The following is a 14,028-nucleotide window of genomic DNA, read 5'->3' on the forward strand; positions in this document are numbered from 1 at the left end:
ATTTCCTGTGCCCAACAATGGGGCCATCAACTGGATTGTGTAGGTGAAGCCCTTGAAACTCAGTGATTTCGATCCTTACTAACAATTTCAGGCATTTCTCAGATTGGTATAAGCTTTAGGTTTCTTTTCAAGTGATGACTGGGGTTTGAGAAATGGTTGTTAATAAAATGGGAAGAGTTTTAAAAGATGCCCAGTGTCAGGGAAGTGAGACTCGGAGCAATAAGGCACAGGACCAAAGTTGGTTTTCAGAGGTGTGAGCAGTTGAAATTCCTACAATTAAGAAATGCAGGGAAGGGGTTAAAAAGCTATTGGTTAGTTTGAGAAATGTTCTTTTTTAGTTTTTTCCTGGCCTAGTCTAGAGCAACCACGTGATATACTGAATGCCTGCCAGCCTCTTTCTTGTTGATCCTCCGGAGACCATCTGTGCTGGGGGCATTGATTAGAGTGTGTCTGCTGGGATTACATCTTTTCTGTTGCCATGCCAACTAATCAGCTGATTTTGGTTACCACAGAAACAAAATGTCAGAGCTCACAGTACGGTAACATGAATTCAGCACAACAGAAAATGTTTTCTTAATTGGAGACCCTTTTGATTTTTTGAATTCTATGTAAAAGGCAGCTTTTTTTTTTTTTAAGGAAAAAAGGCCCATTTAAAGTAAGAACTGCGCCAATTTTATTGATTAAAAGCAATGTGTAAAATTCTGTTCTGCACAAGGAAATTAAATTCCTTTATAAGATGTATAAATTTTTACCACTGATACGAGGTATGTGTTTCAGTCCTTCAGTTAAAATTTGTTAATGCCAGTACATAAATTTGTTAAGAGCTATAGGGTTTTGATCTTAACAGAAGAAACATTTGAGAAGCCATGGGTATTATTATTATTATCAATATTAGTAATAATAATAATAATAATAATAATAATAATAATAATAATAATAATAATAATAATAATAATAATAAATAATTTTAAAGCTGAAACATTTCCATATTAACTGATCAGTAATCAGGACTTTTGGCCCCAGTCAAATGACATGAATATAAAATGTTTTTCTTCTTGTATGAATCTGTATATGTGTCCATGTATATCCCTGTCTAATTTCTTACCATAGTGCAACTCATGAGAAAATAAAAACCAGGGTCAAATGGCAAAATAAGTAATGTTAAAAATGTTAAGGCACCACTAAGACATGTTGAAAAGGGCAAATGAGAACCTGTTGCAAGATTCACCTTCATAGGTCTACAGCAATTTGTGGACATAGTATCCCTGGTAAAACTACCTACATATTTTTGCAGAGACAACAGGAGGAAAAACTATGATCATGTTAAATGAACAGCTAACCAGAAAATCTACACATTGCCCAAGTGGGAACTAGCCAGGTCTGAGTTGGGCGTTGTAAAAAGGCTCAACAGACTCAACTGAATATAGACTGGCTAGTTGTTCAATCAGGTGTTGGTTGTATTGAAATTAAACCCACAGGAAGCTTTTATTTTGAAAACCCTTACGTGTGGTTTCCAAAATATCTCTGTACCTTGTACTTGCAAGTTTACTTTGAATAAGAGTTGTAAGTCTAAGCAACCAATTTAAAGAAAAAAAATGAACAACAGTGGGAGTCAATTTTCAGATCATGCATCATTTACAATACTCCCGTTAGGTTACCATGGTGAGCATGTATTTTTCACCTTTAAGACCACCATATCCACATCATCTTTTTCCAAATAGTTGTGGACAGTTGTTTAAAAGTCCCCCGTGATTTATTTTATTTTTCATTTCCAGGTAGTACCCAATCAGTACATTTATTCCTCCCATATTTTCCCTTCTTTCTCAAACAAGATCCCTCACAAAGCTGTGTAGGCAACTTTCTGTGGAAGCAGCTCCATTGCCCACCTCTGCAACCTCTCCTTTGCTCCCCTCGCTCTCAAACCTGCCGTGGCAATGCAGCTCATGCAGCCCTATGGCAGACACCTCATCTGGCTTTCCTTGGAAAGGGAGATTTATTAAAGTAGATGAGAAATTAAAGGAAAATTAAAATGAGATAAATTCTTAGAAAGACAAGAGCACTTGGAAAATACAGGAAGGAAAAAAATAGAAAAAATCAGGTTTGGCCATAGGCGTTCAGGGCACCTTGTATTCCAACTGTATGTTAAAGAAAGGTTTATGTGCCACACTATTGTAAGGAAAGGGCACCGTAAAACAGATTGGGAATGACTAGTTCAGCAACTTGACATGAAGTGTACACAGTTGCACCACAGCCACCTCCACTGTGGTGTTCAGTCATTAATTAGCAGTAGCAAACGGCAAGGGAAGAGAATTGATGCAATAAATAAGATTTAGTGCACACAATACTGTGTGTTTGTAAAATGCTATAAAATCTATAGTATTATAAGTTATTGCCTCTGTGGTAAGGCCTATGAAGTCATTTTCCCACAATCATTTTTTTCTCCCCAAGAAAAAGACAAACACTTATTCTAGCAGAGATGAACAATAGAATAATGCTCTGATAGTTTTGAATGTTGTTTAATCGATTATACAATACCATTGAAAACAAAATTCCTGGGAATTTATTTCATGCATTTTATGTATTCTAGGTGTGCACAGAAGGACGTCTTATCTTGGAGTTTACTTTTGATGATCTTATGAGAATAAAAACATGGCACTTTACTATTAGACAGTACAGAGAATTAGTCCCACGCAGCATTCTAGCCATGCATGTAAGTAATCCTTTTTTCACTTGACCTAATGCAAAGAGATGAGATTAGGTTTATGAATAACTCCAGCAAATTTCACACCCAAGGCAATTAACTATAAATATTTTGTTTTGCCTGCAACTACATCTGTTTACAAGTTTTTTCATCACTCTCTTGTTTCTCAGTGCTCTATTGTTGCTACTGTTGCTATGTTTTTGTTTTGTTTTAGCAAATAGCTTTCCTTTTAATCCCATTTAGTGGTCTGTACGGTTTGGGTCCCAAATCTGTTCTTACTGATATGAATTACACTAAAGTCAGTGAATTTTCATCTTTTTAGGTACAAATTATGCTTAGTCTGTCAATTAAGAAAACTAAAGTTTCCCTTGCATGAGACAGAAAATTAGTAATTACATTAAATGTAGCTAGAAACCTTTAGAATGTTAAACCAAATCTTCATTTTTTCACATTTCAAGACTTTTATTTTGTATGTGAATGAAAACACATACAATAGAGCATGAAAATATTAAACATTCTACAAGTTCAAGTCAAAATATTGAAAGGTAAATCGTTGCAGGGAAACAGAGGACAGAGTGCCATTGCCAGTTTTAGTTCTGCACCGTAGAAGCAATCTGACTAGTTGTGCTCCATATGCAAAAATCATTGCAGGACTGTGGTTTTGTACAGGGTAAGAACGGAGGCCCAAATATGTGCCTGCATTTTGACATTGAGTTATTTAGATGCCCATAGATAAAGATTTATTATTTGGGAGAAATTTTAAATAACTGAAGAAGCTGGAACTTTTTTGAAAATGCTGTTATAGGCCTGAAGAAGATACTTTTGAAAACCTGCCCCATCATTTCTGTTCCAGGGTGATCTTTTATTTTGGAGGGCTGATCTTCTGAACTCTTCAGCACTGTGCCATTAAGGGACAATGAGGATGGCCATGAGCAACATTACAGAGTTAGAGGGCAGCTGCAATTGCAAGAGAGTAGAAGTAGGCTAGCCAGCATCCAGCAGGTATCAATTTTAGTAATGAGATTGATCTCATTTTAAAGAGTAGGTGGGTCTCACAGGTGAAGATTCTGGCTTCTGAGAAGGACTGTACTTGCATTTTCCTGTTTAATTCTAAGATGATAACTAAGACCAGAAGGGTTTTCGCAGCCTGTGCTTAATGCCACTTACATGATCTGCTCTGCTGAAGGTGCCTTGATGAGTTGTCTCTGCTTCAGTTTCTTATTCACAAAGCCATACTTTCTTTATTCCTGTCTTTACATGCTTAAGTCTCCTGGGACTCCCAGCCAACAAATGGAAGGCTCAAAGTGTACTGTGATCCCTCAGGAAGTTTGTGTTTGGAGCCCTACTTGCTTGCACCCCTGACCAGACTTCCTAGGTCTATCTTCTGAATGGGCAGAGGCAAAAGGAAGATACTGGAAAACAGTCTTTATTCTGCTCCAGTTTCATAAGGTGGTTTTATATTTTCCTGTGCAGGCATAATTCTGTAGCTTATTACAGAAATTTAGCATCAACATGTAATTTTTCCATAGGAGTGGCACCTCTCTTCAGAGAACTCTTCCTGCATTCCACCAAGCACACAGAGAAAAATAGACAGAAAGCAAAGTGAAAATTCTTTTTTCTTCTGTTGTTTAGGCACAAGACCCTCAGGTGCTGGAGCAGCTGTCCAAAAACATCACTCGAATGGGTCTGACAAACTTCACCCTCAACTACCTCAGGGTAAGATACCATAGCTGGTGATTATTGATCATTTTTTAAAAGTTGCTGTTAGCTTTGAGTCAATGTAGTGAGAACAGAGCCTGTGTTGGTCAGGTAAGAATTGGACCTTACCCTTAGTAAGGATGAAGGAGAAATGCAAAGACTGTAATAAAGATGTAGCTGCTAACTATGCACCATTAAAAAAATGAGCATTTAATCATGGAGTTGAAGCAATGTGTCAATAGCCCCTGTTTTCAATGGTCTTGAAGTAATGGTTTGGAGTAAGGACATTATTTTTTGTAAGCAAGAATTTTCTCACCATTTTTACTCTCTGCTTCACCATTCCTGAAAAACTGGCAGCTCATTCTTATTAAAAGCTGCCTATCTCCCCCAGCTCTTCAACCTCCCCACCTTTCCCAGGCAGAGGCAGGGCTGAGGGGAAGCTCAGCTCCAGCCTGTTTGCAGCAGTTTCTTGAAGCAGTCCTCACTTCACTTTCCTCTGGGGGCCTGAGCTCCCTCCTCAGCCTTGCACTGAATTGAGCATGGTTTTATGATTAAATAATGCATTTGTTTCCATTGCTTTTTGACCCTTAAAGTGCATTCAAAGTTTGGAAGTTTATTTTTATTTTTTAAAGTATTCCCTGGTGTGGGCTTATAATGCGTATACTGAAATACTGATATTTAGAGTTCATATTTCAAGGTTAAAATTCAGATTTTTCTTATTTCTTTTTTTTTTCTTATTTCTAGAGATGCCATTAGTAGATAAAAATGAGGCAAATTACTCTGTAATACACCAAGCTAATGTAGCTGACAATATCTGATTTCATTCCTTATAATTGTGTGAGTAATTAATCAAGATGCTTTTTTAAGATAAAAAGAACACCAGAAAATGCAGTTATTTTCAGTCTAATGTAGAGATGTACCTGGCAGGCTATATTGCACTTCATTCACAACTGTGAACCTTGTAACACCTTCCATGGGTCCTGCCCCCAGAGCTGAACTCCAGCGCAGTGTGCAGGACTGAGATGTGTGGTGAGACCTCTCTTGTTGTATCCCTACAGCTTACAGGCAGCCTGTAGTTGTCCTTACTCTGCCAGTAAGTTAAGCCATTGCTGATTGTTGCTTATGTGTTGTTGGCATAAAAGTTACTGGTCAAATGATAGTCTGAGTTGTGCAGGGCAGCTCTGCTGGAGCATAACAAAGAGGAACGTGGCCTTAATGCACTGTATTAGAATGTTTCCATGTATAAATATAATAGTAGATGAACGTTGTGTGTATTGTGTCTCATGGTTAGTCTGGTCTCTGGTTTCGTGCAGTGAGCAACCATTGCACTTTGGCAACATCCCTATAGACACACTGTTGTGGTCTCACGGTGAGGCATCCTAGAGCACATTCTTCAGAAATTGCCACTGGGGATTCCCCCTCAGTAACACCAAGTTTTCCAGCCTTGTGGCAAACTGGGCAGCATGCAGTTGGCCATTGCCATATTTTCTTTCTGAATTTTCCTGTGGCACAAAATGTTGCCCTTCTTTTGAGGTCTTAATCCTCTCAGCACAACCTGGCTGGCAAGTGCTTGGGCTGGCCCCAGATCAGCTGCAGTGCTCAGACCCAGTCGCAGCGAGGAGGCTCAGAGGGCTGTGCAGAATTTGCAGCACCGTGTCTATCTCAGAGCCCTTCTGGGGCCTTTGTGGTGTATTCTGTAATTGCTGAATGTGACAATGCAAATGAGAAAGGCAGGGTCCCTCTTAGGCTGCCGCTGGCATCAGGTGCTCCCCCTATCAGCATCAAAAAAAGAAAGGCAGGAAGCGGGGGAGGGAGAGAAAATTCCTCAGAAAAAGAAAACTGGGATCAAGATAAGCACTGGAAGCTGAGCAGTGAAGTGGAAGGGGATGAAAAGATGAAGTCTTACTTTTTTCTTCTCCCAGAGACAACATTAGGTCTCTGGGTGCAAAGCTTCCGCTGGCTCCTGCTGTGGTGATTCCAAAAGGTTGTTTTTTTTTTTGTTTTTTTTTTTTCCCCAAGCCAATCTTTGCATCTCACGGTCCTACGGTGAGGAATTGATCATTCTGCTCCTTTTTGAGGTGTTCAGCTGAATATGGGGGCTCATAATAGACAATATATTTCCATATGGATTTACTTCTTTCCCAATTACTTTCTTTTGTTAATTTTAACCTGAAAATCTTTCCTGAACTCAGGACTATAAAATCATACACTAAAAAAAATAGTAAATGCACTTAGGTTTAAAGTGGTTTGTTTTTTAAATCAGGGATTTTTTGTTAGCATTTCATGATCTTTTATTCAGTCTTCCCAGCGTTTAGTAATTGGCACTGTCACATGATTTTGAGTAAGGATTTGAAACTAAACTCAAAAATTCTTTTTAATTTTTTTCTGCTGCACATAGCAAAGGCTAGTGATACTCATAAGTGAAAACTTCACTGATGGGCAGAATTAATCATTTTTATTCTCTAACATGCACACAGCAGCAAGCTGTGCTGCAGTCTCGTTAAAGGCAGAATTTAAACCTCGATTTCAGATGGTTGGGATGTAAAGATGTAGCCTGGATTTTTTACACTGCAGACATCACAGAACACTAAATCATTGCTAGTTGGGATAATTGCAGTTGCTGGCATGTAAACCTCCATTCCAGAGTGCCACATGCCTGTAGAGCCACATCTTTGGATGCAGGACCTAGTCTGTCTTCATTTGCTCCAATTAAAGCTGTGCAGCATAGAAGAACATTGATTTTGAAAATAATGTTTAATACTAATTTAAAATATATCTGGTTGGAGCCTGGAAATGAAGTGTTTTGTCCTGTGTCATTTGCCAGTCTCTTTCTCCCCTTTTTCTCTGGCTCTGTAAAACCATAGCTTTCTTTCCTTGTAGTTATTGGTTTGTTTTGTTCAGCATAATTGATTACCTCGTCAATGGGGTCAGCATACTTTGGTGTAGCTGCTGAGTAGAAGTTGAACAGGCTGTTTCAGAAATAACGAGAAAAATCTTTTAGGGTTTTAATTAATATCAAGCTTTTAAAAATGTAATTTCTCATCAAGTCATCGAGTAGTAGATATTACAAACTATCAGATGATAAGGCCAAGACCTATACCTAGTCTCAGTCGGTACGAATCCAGGAATAAACAGGAGATGTCTACCCAGTATGAAGATGGAGATAACATTTAGAAGAACAGTTTCTACCAAGCTGCAGTAATTGCATTGCCACACATTGTTTCTTTTTTTCTTTTTTTTTATTTCTATATAATTTTCTAGTTGGTCAGCTATTTTATTTAGACCTTCAGTGCATAATGGATTTGAATGTACTCTAAAAACAGTAGCTTTATACCAGCAGCACTATTCACAGTTTGGGGCTTAAATGTTTCTTGCTGGCTTCTATAAAATGATTTATTATCTCAGCATTTCTAACATTATAAAAAAAAGCCATCCCCTACTGTCAGTTAGGCAGGACTACCTGTTCTGAGCCTTGGAGTTTACTTGTATCTTGGCCAGCTGGTTTTCAAAATTTGTCTCTGCTTTCTTGCACACGCTGTGGCCTGCTCTTGTAGCCAGTTTATTGGTGTTAATGGAGCCAAATCTGCATTTTGAAAGTGGGAGTCAGTGTAGCAGAGTCCTCCCTCTCTGCATCAGGAGAGGGGTCTAGGCAGGGGAAGGCACACTCCACTTTCCCCTGACATCCTTATGGCTGTATAAACCAAGGCTTATCTGAGCTACAAATTACCCAATTTGTTTGTTTTCTGCATAAACCAATAATGAGATGTTACTATTGCAACACAGAGGACAATGTTTTCTGAATCCCTACTTTCACTAATTTAATTCCTCACTAGACATTTTCAGGTTTCTTCTGCTAGCAGGGTAACATGAATTATTTAATGGGACACAATTTTCTAAAGGCAATACTTATATTGCAATCAAAAGCCATTTCTATATACCCATTGTGTATGCAAAATTTTCTTTTGCACATGCAAAATAGATACATGTATAACGTCTTCCTTCAATGTGCAGGCAGATTTGCTTTTGTAAATATGGTTTCATGCATGGAAAGGATACAAAATCAAATCATTTGGGATATAGTTTGCTCCTAATATGTAACAGTTTGTGGCAGCTATCTGGTCAATATTCCACAGCTGTTGTTCTTCCATGAAGAAGGAGAAAGATTACATGCAAGGATGCAAAGTCAGGCTTGTGGGGGAAAAAAGTGCTATATTTATAGTCACCCATGCAACATGAATTTGTTTCCCTTGGTGAGGGAAAGGTAATAATGTTTGTTGCATTATGTCATCATCTTCCCACTACATCGTCATGCACAGTATCCCCAACACGTAGGGTGCACAGCATGACTGGCCCTCACTCAGCAGCAACCCCTCCAGTGCTACTCATTTCCCTGGAGGCTTTTCTGCAGCATCTCAACTGCAGATGTTGGTGGCTGCATGGTACCTACCAGCTGAAGAGGCATTGTCGTTCCTGGTGCACACACACGACACATGGATGATCACTGAGGCACTTAGAGGGATCAGCTAATGGGAGGAGGTGGCCATTCTGATTTTGCAGAGCACTTGGTATTTCTTCTCATGCCGTGTGCTAATAACAAACCTATTGCTGTTGGATGCAATCTGCTGTCTCAGGCTAGCTATATAGTTGAAAAAGGAGCGGATGGTGTTTCTGGAAAGACACTGGTGAAAATGCTTTTTCCATTACTTAATACCACAGTGGAGCCTGAGGACAGGGGTGGTTCATTATAGCAGCATCGAGTTACTCTAAGCTCATCCCTTCTAGATCTGCAGTTCCCTGCTTCATGATTCTGCCATGTTTCCATGTCTTCAGTAGGTACGAATGAAACCCTACATACAGCAACTTCATTTACTTTGTGCTGTGCACTGAATGGGGGCTGCTAGGGAAACAGTATGTGATCATGTAGCCTTACCCTAATGGAAGTAAATAAGAAGTTCTGTTCAGGTTTCACAAGCACTCAAAGGAAGAGTTTGGGAGAATTTAATCATTCTGGAGCTTTTCCTGTGAAAGTTGTCAACATTTTAAAGGATCCTCAAAACTGGAAATAGAAAGCAGATACAACATTTGTAGAATTTATTCCTATTTATGATGGAATTTTTCCACCTAAACAATTAACTGGGTCAACTCTCCCCAGGAAAATGCAGTCAAAATCAGAGAAGGATTTAGATTACTCTGACTGGCTATCCATAATCTATATTTGGCCACTATAATTAGCTGGTTCTGCCAAGGTTTTCTGTTTTTTTATTTTAGTAATAAGCACAGTGGTTTCTGTTCCTTGCCTTTATGCATCTGAAGCTTTCTAAACAGTGTTATATGTTATAATCCCATACAGTAAAATCATATAATCATAGAATTATTAGGGTTGGAAAGGACCTTAAAAATCATCTAGATCCAACTCTCCTGCATTGACAGAGTCACCTCCCACCAGACCAAGTTGCTTGGAGCCCCACCTAACCTGCCCTTTTAATATTTCCAGGGATGGGGCTTCCACACCTTGCCTGGGCAACCTGTTCCAGTTTCTCACCACCCTCATAATGAAGTTTCCTCCTAATGTCTAATATAAATCTGCCCTCTTCAATGTTTAATCCATTATACTTTGTCCTCTTGCTACAAGCCCCCGTTAGCTTTTTGCTTTTTTAATAAAGACACCAGTACAGATTAGTTATATCAAGAGGTTTTCCATCATAAGCAGGAGATATGACAGGAAATATTTTTAAAAAGAGGTGGTCAAGATGGAATAGGTGGGACAAGGAATCAGGGATGGGAGAGCTGCAGAAGACAGGACAGGTAGAAAATGAAGCACCAACTTAGAAATACTCTAAAGAGAATATGGAATCTGAAGCAGAGATAGGACATGGGTTTGAAAGGTAACTTCATAGTGATAACAATAGTGGTGTGCTTTTTGTCCATTGATCTCTAAGCATTTTGTTAAAAGAAATTAGATGTTTTATAGATGGGGAACAAATGGCACAGGAGAGGCAAAATGATGCAGCAAACCCAATAGCATTTGAAAAAAATAAGATAGTAATTTTAAACTAGACTTTGCAGAGTACAGTGAGCTGGTGAACATTTCTACTTCTCATGGCTCAGATTTTAGTGTCTGTGGATTGTAAGAATTTCAGAAGTCATAGAAAAATGCAGAATGGATACATAGAGTAAGTGATTAGCGAATAGATTGGGATTTTAGCAGAAATGGAGAAGGTGATGGCCAGTCTTCACACAAAGGGCATCACTGGGCTCATGAATATCAGTTAAGGAGAAAAATATCGTGTATGAACACAAGCCAGTTACTGGGCCCCTTGGACATACTGACCATATGACCTTTGAAATAAAATTAAGGTCTGGACTACTAGACTAAGGATGATAGTCAGCAGTGTGAGTCCTTGAAGAATCCATGAGTAAGAGATCAGAATGCACTTAAGTTGCAGCAGTGTAAAAATAAAAAAAGTTAGAAAGGCAAAAGGGAGAAAAAGAGAGACAAAGACACAGCACTAGCCATAGAAAAACAAGCTGCAAGATTTGAACTAATAATGTTACTTCAGAAAACAAAAAAGATGAAAAAAGTCCAAGAACACAGCCACAGGCTCTGTTTTTAGAAAACCAAATTAAAGCTTGGACTAGTATGCAGTGCAGTCATAAATAATAATAACTATTAATTAAGTTTTGAAATGGGAGCTGCAAAAGTATGATTTGTATGAAGATCCAAAAATGCCCCAACCAGCTTCTTGTTCAAAGCAATGAAAACAGCAAAAATTTTAATTAGTTGTTTAATATTGAATGTCCATGGGTGTTTGGTGCAAATTGTTATGCAGGGAAGGGTGGATGCTCAGAGGAGGTCAAGAAATGGGCTGTAATGCAACACTAGTAGTTCAAATCTGTGTTCTTGGAAGCAGTTGTTGTAGAACCTGAATCATTCATCGTGGAAAGCTTGTGGCAGCCCTATGGTTTTCTCTTGATTTGGAAAGTGAATCATATGCCCCCTTCCCACCCCCAATGTTTTTAATCGTTGAAAAGATTATTGCTAGAGTCTGTTTCTTGTGATATCACAAGCAACTAGGTCATATAACTTTTTAAATAATTTTCTATATGTCGTTAACTTTACTGATTACAGTCTGCTGGTCCCTTCCTCTGCCACTCTTTCTATAGCTAAAACATTTGCTTTTTGTACAAATCCATTATAAAATTTAGGTAAACTTTTTCACTGCTGTACATACAGATACATGAATATCAGTTTCTATCTAGTGGTCATTAATATGCAAATCTGTGCATTGCTTTGGATTTCTAAGCATACTTTCATGTTAAAGGTAGTATCAAAAAGTGTATCAAATTAAGAAGCAGCAGTCCATGACTTTGTGTTTACCTTACCTGAGGCAGATCCATAGGATGTAACATGGAGACTCTACAGGCAGTGCTGATGGGCAGTGGTGCTGAACCAGACCTGAGCTGATGCATACGTGAGGTTTGTGAGCAGAGTGGAGGCAGAAGACATGATCAAAATTATTACATAGGTTTCCATCTGTATTGTGTCATTACTGGCACTGTGTTCTACACAGCTGGAAAACTGTTATATTGAATGTTCCTCCCTATCCCAAATCCCTTGTTTAATCCTCTGCCTTGTTACCTTTTCCAGGCAGTGTTCCTGCCTCCCCGTTACTTCATAATAAGGTGGTTTGTTAATCAAAGATCCAGTTCAACATCCGTTAAATGGGTCTGTGTCTTTGATCAAAATGTCATTGCAGAGTTTTTCATTTATTCAGAGGTCTTTTATACCCATAAAATCCAATTTATTGAAATTAATTTCTCCATTCCCTTGGGCAATTTTAGCCATGAAAATGCCATGCCTCATGAACAACAACAACAAGTTGTTATTTTTATTGCTTGTTTTTTTGTTGTATTGTTTTGGAGTTTTGTGACAAAATAAAATTAACTTGATTTAGTCACAGATTATAGTGCTTAGGTGAGCCCAAAGGAGCAAATATCAACTTGGGGATCTGATTTGAAGAAAGGGTTTAGGAATGGAGAAATATGAAGAAATATAAAAGAATAGCAAGACAGAATTTTATTTATTTTATTTGTCATTTATTTATTTTTTTTATTTCTCATTGTATTAATCATTCAGGCAAAACTTTGAGCTGATTTAATTAAAGGACTGTGCACCATTTCTACCCAAGATAAGATTATTTTACTAAAGTGAGTAAGAAGTACATGAGGGGAAAAAAAGACCACGGCCCTATTCCCTAGCCTAGATTTCATAGCATCTTGTTTATATAGTAGGATTAGACCCAGCCATGCTGGGTCAAAACCTCCAAGAAAAAGAAAAGCACTGCCTAAACAAAATGGTGCTGGTGATTAGGCAGAGATTACAGCACGCTCCAGAGCAGACCTTGTCTCACAATGATTCTTTGCCACACCAGCTTCACCAGGAGTATTGCCACTCTGTATCTCACAATGTAATATAGATCTGAAGGCTGCAGAAAGGCAGAGCTTGCTTTCTAGAGACTTTTCAATCAAAGCAATTAAATATAAAACGGAATAATCTTCTGATAGTGATATGCAAAGAAAAGAAGTAAAGTTCCAACCTTCTAAACACTATATTGGACCTTTCCACTGATTAGCTTTTGACAAGGTGTATTAGAGCTATGATGTCATTTGAAGCATTTTAGTCCATCTTAGTAGCAAGTCTCTGTCTTTTATAATTCTCCAAATGTTGTGGTAGCATTCCAGTGTATCCTTGGATGCCTTACTGATTTTCTTTCCCAGTGTGTGAGGTGAAATGTTCTGCCATACAAAGGAGAGACTGTCATATATTGTATTGCAAAGTGTCTTTGAACAATGTAATTTTTAAAATGAGTTAATTTTATGAAAATAATTGCAATAAGAAACAGAATATGAAATACAGCTTGCTCATTATGATAGCCAACAGTGTAAGGAGAATGAAAATTATTCAGAACAAAATGTATTTTCTTAGAGTCTTTCAATGTTACTACCAAAATCATATTCATGACACATTTTGCTTCTTTTGTGCACCTTCTTGGTGGCTAATCATATCTTGAAGACCATACAGTCTCAATTTCTCAGCTTCTTTGCTTTTTAGTTTAATATAAGGATTGGTTGGTTCATACAGTCTTACTTTAATATTTAGATTCCTAGTGTCAGCCACTTGCCTACCTAAAGTAAGCTTCCTGTTACTATTATTAAGGAAAAAATCTGCTTACAGTTACACAAGCATACAAGCTGGAATACAATCTCAGAAAGCAGTGGCCTTTTTCCAGGTTGACAGAAGTGGGTGCAAAGCTTCTCCTGTAGCATTTATATATTTCATTACCATGTAGAAATACATGGTATGGACACTATCAGATTCAACAGTGAATTTCACAACAGGAAAGGGACATGTGAACATTGCCATATTCTGACCTCCAAGGCTTGCTCCCAGGCCTTTGCCAGTCGGCCCATTCTGCTGGGACCACAGGAAGCAGCCATAGTGCTCAGGACTCTTCTGAATATGAACCCAGTTTGGAGGGAAAAGGCTGCCTCCATTCTAGAACAAAACAAAACAACGACACAAGAAACTTCAAGAGCTTTATTTTTCTTTTTCACTTAGTGCTGCAGCA

At 38.3% G+C, this 14,028-nt stretch overlaps 1 protein-coding gene across 3 annotated transcripts in view; it reads left to right on the forward strand.

The window, feature by feature from the left end:
* The window catches only part of LDB2 (LIM domain binding 2), a 219,975-nt gene that overhangs the window by 168,165 nt on the left and 37,782 nt on the right, over positions 1 to 14,028 (forward strand). For all 3 annotated transcript variants that reach the window (XM_010003088.1, XM_010003089.1, XM_010003090.1), the window contains exons 4-5: positions 2,588 to 2,710; positions 4,334 to 4,417. In XM_010003088.1, the coding sequence (XP_010001390.1) occupies positions 2,588 to 2,710; positions 4,334 to 4,417 (207 nt within the window). The remainder of the gene's footprint in view (positions 1 to 2,587; positions 2,711 to 4,333; positions 4,418 to 14,028) is intronic.

This window comes from Chaetura pelagica, unplaced genomic scaffold, assembly GCF_000747805.2.
Source record: "Chaetura pelagica isolate M959 unplaced genomic scaffold, ChaPel_1.0 scaffold147, whole genome shotgun sequence".
Taxonomy (NCBI): Eukaryota; Metazoa; Chordata; class Aves; order Apodiformes; family Apodidae; genus Chaetura; species Chaetura pelagica.